This window comes from Falco biarmicus, chromosome 4 (genome assembly GCF_023638135.1).
Source record: "Falco biarmicus isolate bFalBia1 chromosome 4, bFalBia1.pri, whole genome shotgun sequence".
Lineage (NCBI taxonomy): Eukaryota > Metazoa > Chordata > Aves > Falconiformes > Falconidae > Falco > Falco biarmicus.
Window position 1 is genome coordinate 99,081,844 of NC_079291.1, and position 11,550 is coordinate 99,093,393.

At 41.6% G+C, this 11,550-nt stretch overlaps 1 protein-coding gene across 1 annotated transcript in view; it reads right to left on the bottom strand.

Moving 5' to 3' along the window:
• Window positions 1–10,964, bottom strand: part of PRKAR2A (protein kinase cAMP-dependent type II regulatory subunit alpha) — a 68,935-nt gene extending 57,971 nt beyond the window's left edge. The window contains exon 1 of the mRNA XM_056335193.1: window positions 10,540–10,964. Coding sequence (XP_056191168.1) covers window positions 10,540–10,792 — 253 coding nt within the window. The 5' untranslated portion in view covers window positions 10,793–10,964. The remainder of the gene's footprint in view (window positions 1–10,539) is intronic.
• Window positions 10,965–11,550: the final 586 nt, after the last annotated feature.

Sequence of the window (11,550 nt, forward strand, 5' to 3'; positions counted from 1 at the left end):
ACATCTCTGGCAATTCTGTGATCTGTGTGTATACAACATGAAGTACTACTACATTACCAGTATAATCATACTCACCAATAATTCACAAGTGGATCCTGTTCTATTCTGATATAATTTGGTGACAGGCTCTTTTAGTAAATAAAGTATGAATAAATTTGACTAAATTCTAAATACATATGGTTTAAAAATTTAAAAAGTTAAAACTTCTAATCTGGGCAATCTTCAGGTTGTGATAAACAAACAAATCATAAGCAAAAATAACTTCTGTACCGCAACTCAAAACAATGTATTTTGTACCTTTCTTCTTTCAGATTTGTACTTCTAACAATATTAAGTCAACATCTATATATATATTTTAAAAGGGTATAACTGTAAAAAGAATAATCTCCATGTAAAAAAGTATTTTGATGGACCACTCCCCACACACATACACTTTCAGTAATTGCATCCTGTGCAATCTGACAAGAAGAGGATTTTGGGGAAAGAGGGAGGGTGAAGACAGACGGATTTGTCCTCTTTCCTAAGAAGGGATAATAGTAAAAATCAGTGTGTTCTCCCCAGATCAGGGAAAATCCTTCTATAGAATAGCAGAATCATTGAGGCTGGAAAAGACCTTTAAGATCAGAGTCCAACCATAAACCTAGCGCTGCCAAGTCCACCACTAAACCATGTCCCTAAACCACACCTACAATGCTCATGAATGTTTGAAGTCACTGCAAGAGGGCACAAGTTAATATTGATTCCAACATAAATATGCCAGTAACAAAAGAAATTCCCTAACCAAAGTGAGCTGCAGCAAGTGGCAAGTACTAAATGGTTCAGCTTCCAGATGAACTGATCTTTAGTAGCAGAACTTCTAGCATAAAGCTCCCCAAGGTCGCTGTTACATACTACTTCAAAATAAAAGGTACACAAATCTTTTAGTTATGAGAAGTTAACAATGCCTGCATGTAAAAGATACAAAAAGTTATAAAAAACCACTAGCAAAGACAGTACACATCATACAAAGTTATCTTTTTTCATAGCACTATGAAACAATAACACGTGGTACAACACATTAAATGTTTTTTAGCAGCAAGAAATTGATACTTAACAGGGACATGAGAGACGTTCACACAGAATACAAAAGAAACAGAAGTAAGGTTTATGGCTGTTTACGATAAAGTTACACAATTGCAAGATTAGAATAAAATCATTATACAAGTTATTCCCAGTGATGCTTAATTTTTATATCTTTCAGAAACTGGAGTATCTAAAGCAACATCACCACTCTGAAGAGTATTGTTTTAGCATTTCAGATCAAGAATACTTGTGGAATCTTTCCATCACCCTTCCCCAAAGGTGTCAAAGACAGAAGACTTAATGTTAATCAATTTTAATGAGCCATCTTCCATAACTTATCCCTGAGAAAGCTTTGAATGTTACAAATACTTATGAATTTTAATCAGAAACATTGACAACATGAAATGTTAAAAAACTATTTCAGAACAATTCCTTTCAAAAAAAAAAAAGGGGGGGGACAAAAAAAAAAAAAAAAAAAAGAGGTAACTCCATGATCTTTGAATTTTTATTCCAGAGCTATCCATGAGACATCTTTCATAGAGAGGTACTCCTCATATCCATCTATGAGAACCTAAGACCGACCAGTTCCTTACACTACCACATGTGCCCGAGGAAGCAATTCTTCCTGAATGATCAAGATTAGCCTAAGTGTTGCCCACAGAAATGGCAACGCGTACTGGAGCTCCTAACAGGGAAGAAAAAAGAAATACAACCAAAACCACGCACACAAATATTTGTATTTTTCATTTCTTAAAATCTTTTCTATGGAATAGTTTTCTCAATAGGAAGCATAAAACAATATGCTAATCCCAAGGGAGGAAGAACCAAAATGGAAATGAAGGGCCATTGTGACATCCTGCTTTATAAGTCTGTCAATACACAATCACCAACAACAAGGAACTTGGCATTATAGTTTATTCAAAAAAACACGGGAAAACTACAGAGTAGTTTCTCAACCCTCATCTAAAAAACACAGTTTACACACCAATCTCCAGACCATGTTTTTAGAATGCTCTGCACCAAGAGAAGCAGTACTTCGTCCTTTCCAACCCTTCACTGCATGCCCTGTTCAGAGGACAGAAACAGTTACTGATGGAAGAATATCTTTTTACCAAAGCCAGCACTTCATCTCCAACTTGCAATGCTAATCCTTCTTCACACAAGGTTTAGAGAAATTATCTTGTGACAATTTGCTCAGTTTTGCTGGTAAAGCCCCTGATCACGGACCATCTTGGTTTGGACTTCACCAACACCCAAAAAGGAATGCAGGGTTCCAGACTTCTCTAAGATAACCTCAAAACAAAATCTGACATCAGGCCAGTTGGAAAGGGAGTTCCTGCAGGCTTCTGAGGAGAAGCAAAGCTGTTCTTCAAACCACCCTCACAAAGTTAACAGGGAATAGAAGGAGGGAATAGAGTGGCTTAAATTGTTTTATAAAAATAAAACCCAAGTTCGTTGTTGTTTTTAAATTATCACAAAAACAATGCTACAGAAGGCATACTTGCAGTCCCTCCCACATGCCACGAAGGCAGGCTGTTCCTAGAGATGTCTTCCTGGCAAAAGGGAATTTCCAAGTCTATATGCAGAGCAGAATTGCCACTACTCATTTGCAATTTCTACACAGAAATGTTCCAGTATGGAAAGAGCTAGCAGCAAAACTGCTACTAACACAACGCTGGGCTTTATTATACACGACTTTACTGTATATTTATGAAACAGAGGCCAAATCCCAGCAGTATGATAACTGTTAAGACAGGCTTGTTTTCTTCTGAATCTCTTCTCTAAGTATCCTAACCATTAAAGCACACAGAGGACACTGCCATGATCACCATAATTTTCACCACCTCACAGGCAAGTGACCACAACGCAGCTGCTTGTTCTGTGTAACAGCTTTCTGAAGTTTCCACCTGATAGTCTCTTTCAGATCCATACTTTTAAAAGATAATGATCCTTGTGTGTTAAAGGATCTCGTAAGCACAGACCCTTTAGTAGAATTAGTATCTTGGTGCCAGAGTCTTTTATACATGGGTGTTTCAACCACACTCAGGTTTCTCAAATTCCCCACCAGTTACTTTTCTAACCAATGTTCTTATGATTATGATTTACGATTTACCTTGTCTGTTTCATATTACAGTGATGCATAAAGATATTAAAAATATAGAGTGCAGAAGAATACACATCATTTGCTGTGGAAACGATGGTAATGCAGGAAAAAAGAAGGAATCACAGAATCTTGATGTATCAAAAAACTTCAAACAATTCTTATATACCAAAAAAGTACTGATGCAAAGCCAGGCATGGAACACAAAGATGTAAGTGTAGCAGCATATCTAAAGGAATCTAAAGGACCATTACAGAGGCAAGAATAGCATCCCTCTAAAAGAAGAGCCAGTACGTTTGTCAGAGTTGTATTTGTCATTGTCTCCCTCTTCTTTCACAAAAAAATATGAATGATCATTCATGAAGTTGAAAACATTACTAAAGCCAGTGAGAAACATTCATAGCTCATCTTGGCTACACTTCCAGTCTTCATTTGAATAATGAGAAACTGCTCTTTGTTAAAGATTAATGCCTTTTAATGACTGACTGGTGAATAATTTGAAGTGAGCTTGTTCTCTGTTGTCTCCTCCTCTTCCCCAAGATCTCCATTGTTCTATTTTAGGTAAGAGGGGACAAGTAAACTTCAGTATTAGCAAAAGGGGAAGACAGCACTCTGCAACACTGACAGAATTGTCTCAGCACTCTAATATTAGTTTATTAAATTAAAAAAATAGCACAATTAAAAAGCAGCTAGTATTCAGTACAATATGTGCCACTGCAATACAATAATTTCCTTTAGCTTAATTTTAGAACCAGCTAGAAGAACCCAATTTTAGAAGTTTCATACAATTTTTCTCACAATAAACTTTTTCAACACAGAAACACAAGTTTTTAAGAATTCAGCAATTATTTACAGAGGTTAGTTATCCACTCCTCTATAGTTAGTTATGCTCTTTTTACAGGCTAGTACACATAGTAGTAGTTTCTATTTGCCCAAAGTAACAGCAGGATGCTAAAGGAGCAGAAACCGAGTCTAGAATTTAATTTATGTCCACAGTTACACCTACTACCAAAAGCTTTTTCAGGAAATACTGAGCTTAACAGTTAAGCGAAAAGTTACTAGATACAATAAGACCACAAATATGAATTTAAAATAAATTTAATTTAAAACAAATAAAAGTACTACTTGCTTCCTCACATTTTAGGATGTACAAATCACTTAAGGAAAGCAGAACAATTATGGCAAGCCACTAAGAGGAAACTGGAATAAGAGGATATCTTCCTCAAGATTGTAAGGACTGTGTAATAGATGCTGTAGGAATAGTAAGTGCTGTTTCAAGATGTTAAAACAACACTGTAAACACCCTGTCAAAACTGGAAGAAACTTGTATTTTAAAATTAACACAGAAGTTCCTCCCCCTTATGTAAATCAATATACATTTAGCAATATCCAGTGATTTCTGCAGATTTCAGTCAACTCAACTACAATTCTGTTTCTCATCCAACCAGCAGCTTTTATCCCTTCACTAGATACTTTTCAGTTCTTTTACTATCTCAGGTAAGAACAATGTATTACACCTGTATTTTAATTAAATCTTCATTTGTACTGAAGATTATGGTCCTTCGGGCTTCATTGAGATACAAATGGTGACTTCCTTAGAACTACATCATTTAGTTAAAAAAGTCCTAGCCTAGCCTTGTTGGTAGAGTAAGTACAATCTTAAGAACAAATACTGAAAAGCAAGACACTGTGATAAGCAAATACAAAAGCAGGAAGACCTCCAGAAAAAAGCTTTCGATATTTTTTGCGCGTAACTGAAGAGAAGTGGTATCAGTCTTCCTTAATACTTAGTTTATCTTCAAAGTTCCCCTGTATGAACAAGATAACTATAGGGAATGAAGCTCCATTAGTACTAACAGCAGACACTATTTAATCCTTCAGATTTAAGTCAGTGTGAACTGTCTCAGCAAAAGCAAAGAGATGTGCAAGTACAGCAGCCGCACAATGGTAGTCTTTCACTTGGTATTTTTTTAAACCCATTCAAGATGCAATGCTGCCAAGATCTATAAAAATCTGAAAAGTAAATGTAGAAATATAGTCCTCTTAAAACATAGATGCATCGCTAATACTTTGCTTCATAACCGAATTCATGTTATTGATGTAGATCAAAGAATAAATAAAACTCTAAAGACTCTTCTACGCCTTCAGGTTGCTAGGCTCACTTACACATACACCCCTTTAAAACATACTATAAAGAAAGAATGTGTATTTCTTTCTTTGTATGCTATAACTCAAAGGCTTAATACAATTAGATCATAATCTAGAACGTTTTCCTCCCTCTCCCCAAAAATCTAGAGACTCCTCAAGTAGAGCACAGAACACCTTTGTTATAATTTCTATTAAGCTATTAAGCCACATGAGTCAGTCAAATTTCAAGAGAAAAAAAAAAGGATGTATCACTAGTAATTATCAGATTATGAAAGTGCATACAGTGCTACCTAGATTTTAAGTAAAGTAGCTATTCTTTGGTCTGAATTTGCATCATACAATGCATAATACTGTAAAACAGATGTTCTGCAATGAGAGGCTCTTTTAACGTTAAGGACCAAAAAAAAAAAACCAGGGTGAGGAGAGCGCGACTGTGCTTTACTCCCAGTAAATTAACAATTATGTAGAAAGTACATAGGTGAAAGTTCTACCAAAAAGTTAAACATACTTCAGTTTTAAAGGGGACAGTGTCTCATGGGAACACTTGCAATAACCCATGAATCTGAATTACATGTGAAAACTTGAACAGTATTCTTCAGAAGGACCACTACCCTTCTTATGCTATCCTTCAAAAGTCTTGACATCATCTGACTTCTATCATTCAATAAATTTATTTAATTATTTCAGGAAAACAGCAAGAAGTTTTATGCCTGATCTGTAAACTGACATCGGCAGAGCATAAATGTTTTGTGATTGGTGTAAGACAGTAATTTCCAAGGAATTTCTCAGGACATGTCAGTCAAGTACAGAATAACAAAGCATAAGCAAATGATGCTTAAGAGTAAGAAGTGATCTGAAAGGTTTAATATTTAGCACTTCTGTTAACAATTGAAAAGATAGTTATTTCAAAGATGAACTGAGCTCTTACTCTGTATCACATCCAAGATCTAATGACTTAAAAGTGCATTTCCCTACTCCCTTCTGCATCCCCTCTGCTCAGACATCCCTACTGATGTTTTAAAGATGATATTTACCAAATCCTTGAATTTTAATTGAGAAGCTCAGTGGAGAACGAAACAGGATCTTTTCACCTGTTCATCCAGATTCATATGCACCATCTTCCTTCATAACAACAGAGCACACTGAAGAGGCTAACTTCAAAAGCAATGTATTAAGAAGTGTTCTCTCTTGCTCAGGGAGCAGCTGAAAAGCGCATGTTTGTTCTTTCAGTATCAAGGTAAAATCCAGGGAGGGAAAAATTTGATTTGCACTAAAATGCCTGTCATTAGTTAAAACATCCAAGTTGCTCAAGTTAGCATATAATCCCAAAAATATTTTAGTTCCACCGTTAGTTATACTTAATATCTCCAAGAATAAACATGAGGTGGGGGGGGATGTGTTAAATTAACTGATTACTGTTACAAACAAGGAGACATAAACCAGAAAGTTAACAGTGCAGCACCTTGCAACTTTGTGCAATTGCCTCACTTGACAGGGATGGAAAGTTGTCTGCCTTCCTTCACATGTACTACTCACAGTAGGTTTCCCAAAGCCAGGCTCAAGTCTCAAACAGTGGACAGACCATTTATGTGCCTTTAGTTTCACAGTATTAACACTTTCATTCAGAGCTGCCTTGTTAAAATTACAAGTGTCATGATCAAGGACACGTTTTAAGAATACATCTGTCCTTGGTTACATCCTCAGCCTGATGTTGGAAGTTGTTACTTTGCTTCTTTTCCCTACTCTATCAACTTGTCAATTTTGCAGTTATACCAATCAAGTAAAGGCTCTGAGGAAAGCTTTGTACGTACAATTTCTCTGCCACAGCCCACTGGATAAATGTTCCTGGAGGTTTCCCCCCACCCCACTATCATAGTTTTCTTTCCACGCATTCCTTACACTGCTCCACTCTCTGCTGAACAGCTACATCCTGATGTCCTTTGATCACGTATACAAAAACAATTAAAATGAGGGATGCAACTCCAGGGGCTTCAGAGAATAAATATAAACCTGGAAGTAATTTCCTGAGTGTCACAAGACAATAGAAGCCTTTTTTGTAGTCTAGTTTCAGTGACTTTTACCACATTGATGGAGTGCCATTACGGCAGGAAAGGAACCACTGGTGTCACTATGACTACATGAAGTCATTTGCCACATAGCTTACACCAAAGGCCAAGAGCTCGTTCTGATTTTATTTCTTGCTTCTATTACCATATGCACTCAAAGCACACAAAGAAACCAGATAGCTAAAGTGTTCTCTAACTCACAGCATACAGATACAGCTTAGTGAGACACACAAATACTTGCCAAAAGCAGACACAGTCAAGCATGTTATTTGTACAGACATCTTTCATACCCCCAACATGTACAATCAGGTTAATTATTTAAGATAGCTTGAAATTCTCTTAACATAAAAATTTGCAAATTTTTTTCATCTTTATATTTAAAAGCAGCCATTTATATTTAAAACATCCATTTGACCTGTCTTTGCAATTTGAAGGTAATGAAGTGTTAACTTAGGAAAGTACAGTGAAATTAAGTCTTTCCTAACTTGTCCAAGATGAAAAAATGCAAAATAAACAGTACTAGGGTTTGTCCATTGAGATTATATGAGTCTCTCATTTTGTGTTTTCTCTACCCTTAAGTGTTTTTTAAATGCTAAGCAGTCTATAAGCACACAAGATCTGGTCTCCCACAACAAGGCAGAAGTATTGTCCTAGCCATACTAGTCATAGAAGACAGAGATATCAGAACCTCCAACTTAACATTTTCTCTTTAATAAAGCCTTCTATAACAACAGTTACAATGGAAATCTAAAAGATACACGGCCATGGTTGACTGCCACCCACACTGTTAAACAGCGTAAGAAAGAATCTTTTCCCTGACCCTACAGAGACCCTCTCCTGCCGTTAAATAGAACGCTGCACTCTTCCTCCCCCAGGTCTTTGAAACTGTAAGGACGGAATAGCATGGGTTTTCAGATAAGAAGCAAGACAGCATTACTGACTGTGCCACTTGCCTAAAGGGCTCTGACTACAAGTGACACTGACCAGCCTTGTTAATTTAATTTTCTCTCTAAGATAGAAAGATGATGAGCAGGAACTTGAAGTAAAAGGTACAACCTTTCCACTTTGGACAGCCTCACCATATAAGCTGTATGTGAAAGACTGTTAGTCACCATCAAGTTTTTCGATTTTTATCTGAAAACATTTAATTTCAGAAGATCCTTCCAGCTGCTGTTGCCAACATTCATGAGGAAAATTTTACACTTACTTTCCTGAAGAAGGTCTTTCAAACCCTAAAACAAAATAAAATGACAAAGAAATAGAAAAGATGCTTTCAATGACATGAAAAGCTCTGGTGGAGTGGTGCTTTTTGTTTATGTTTTTTGTTTTGGTTGGTTGTTTTTTTAAAAAAGGAAAACACTATATACAAAGATATTGCACATTTTTAAAAATCACATCCAAGTATTTACTGCAATTTTTCCATTTTAAAATAATACATTATATAGGAAAATGTAATTTCTTTTATATTTAGAGATGCTTGCTCTCTTGGGTTGCAGGACAAAAAATCATTTGTAATTATTAGCATAAATCTGCGCTCACACTTGCACATCCCCTTAACTTCAAAGTCACTACCAGTGTCCATCTTTTCACCCTACACCTTTCATCTTTTCTTCTTCATGCCCTAAACAGAACCTCTCTATCATTAGAAAAAAATAAAAATTCAAATCTAGACAGTAATTGCAAACTGCTTTTTAATTCATTCTGACTGTACATTTTATTCTTGTCCTCTTGCATATTCCATGTCCTGTTTAGGTTGTATATTTTCACAAGCAGAAACTATGTTTTACTTTGTGAAGTTCCCAGTCTAAAAGGACTGAAAAATACCTGGTCTCTCAACACTTCCTTAATAAAAACAATTACCTGTTCCATGGTTTAATTTTTTCTTGTTTCTCTAAAACCATTAACCAGAGAACAGACATTGAGAACGCATTTTATCCCCAAGGTGACATATAGTAACTGGTCTAAAAGAGGATCCTTTATCAATAAAAGTCAGAAACCTTTACTTACGTTAGAGGTCAAGGGCACAAGACTTCCAAATGAGGGTACTGAAAGTTTAAGAGAAGCAAGCCTTTTCTCACCTTTTCCTCCCCCCTTAAGTTACCTTCAAATAACAAGTACTCAGTAATTTCTGGTCCAAAATTCTGGGTATGCCAAGTACCACCATACAAAAACATTTTAAATAACTTTTTGCACTGAAGCTCAATTACAGCCCAAGTAATAAACGCTGTGCATTGCACAACACACACAGTACGTTTTGACAGACTAAAAATGGGAGTATCACAAGCGGTGTTTCATTGTCTAGCTCAGAGAGCGCGTATCTTAGCTACAATATGAACAGGAGTATACAGATGGGTTTGAATTGTTGCTATTTAGCAACACGTTAGAAAGTTATTTCAGTGCTTTGTAATAACCAATTCAAAGCATGCAACAGTGGCAATAAACGTCCCCAGCTTCAGTGAAACACTTGTCCACGCTGATGTAAAGACAGAAACGTAAAGATAAGTACAGAAGAGATTGCACAAGAACACATGATCTTCCCTATCACATGCCTGGCATGGCTCAATTCACTGTGATAACCCTGCTCAGACCCCAGGCGCAATTTTGGCCGTTACAGGGTAGCTCCGTGCATCTGCTTTCCGCCACCCCGCCCAGGGAAAGGGCGGCTTGCTGGAGCCCGCAGCTCTAACGCCAAGGCGGGCGAGGCTCTTCCCGGCGGGCGGCCAGTGCTGCGAGCGCACCGCTCCGCACGGCACGGAGCGGCGACGGGAAGGGCCCCCCGGGGCCGCCCGGCAGCGCCCGCCGCCGCACAACGGGGCCACCGGGGCCGCGGCCGGAGCCTCCCCCCATTCAATCCCTCCCGCTCTCGCCCTGCAGCCCCCAGCAGCATCGGCCGCGGCAGCGGCACCGAGGACGGGGCGGCGGAGGCGCCTTTCCGGGCTGCTTCCTCCCCGGGGGCCAGGACCCCGCTGCTCCGGGCCCTTCCTCACCGCCCCGGGCAGCCCCGCGCCGCCTCCTCCCGGGCAGCCGCTCACAGCCCCCCGCCGCCGCCCCGGGCAGCCCCTCGCAGCCTCCTCCCGGGCAGCCGCTCACAGCCCCAAGCCGCCGCCCCGGGCAGCCCCTCGCAGCCTCCCGCCGTCTCCTCCCGCCGCCGCCGCCGCTTACGCTCGAAGTCGGAGTCCGAGTCCTCGTCGCCGCGGTCGGGCTCCTCCTCGCCGTTGGACTCGGTCTGCATGGGCTCCCCGTCGAAGCTGACCACCCTGCGGCCGCCGCCGGCCGCCTCCTGATCGCGGGCATCTCGCAGGCGGGCGAAGTAGTCGGCGGCGAAGCCCAGCAGGTCGGACGGCCGGTGCCGCAGCACCTCCACCGTGTAGCCCTGCAGCAGCTCGGTGAGGCCCGGCGGGATCTCGATGCTCATGGTGCCGGGGGACCGAGGAGGCCGCCGCCTTACCCCCACCCCCCCGCCCGCCCCCTCGGCGGCCGGCTGTGGCGGCGGCGGGCTCGGGGGCCTCGCTCCGCGGGCGCTGACTGACTCCCGCCGCTCCGGTCACACGCGCCGCGCCGTGAGGGGAGGGGGGAGGGGGCGGGGAGCCGGGACGGTGGGCACCGGCTGCGCAGGCGCGGGAGCGGGCGCGGAGCCAAGGGCCGCGCACGCGCCGAGCGCGGGGAGGCGCGTGCGTCACTGCGAGGCGCGGCGCGAGCCGGGGGAGCTGGGCCGGGGGGCCGGGGGGCGGCGGGGCCGGGCCGGGCCGGGCCGGGCTGTAGCGCTGCCCGCAGCACCCGCGGCCCGGCCCGGCCCGGCCCGGCCGGAGCGGGGCGTGGGGAACCGTGGCCGTCCGTGCCAAGCCGTGACCCCGCCGGCCGGCGGGCAGGGGGCCTCGCCCTGCCCTCCCCTCCCTCACCGCGTTCCCCGGCGGCGGCCCCGCTCGCCGATCGCTTCGCGTTCCTCGCGGGGGTGTTTCGGGGCTCGCCAGGAGCCGGTTTAGTGATCCTGGTCACTAATCTAAACCTCGATCTAATCCTCAATTGGAATTAGGTTGAGGAGCTCCGATCCCTGCGGTTTAATGTCAGAATCAAGGCGTGAAGGGAACGTTCTTGAAAGCAGCGTGCACAGAAGCAGCAGTGCAGGTCTTCACACCTGCGGGTAAAAGCCGATGAAGCCACAAAGTCACCATC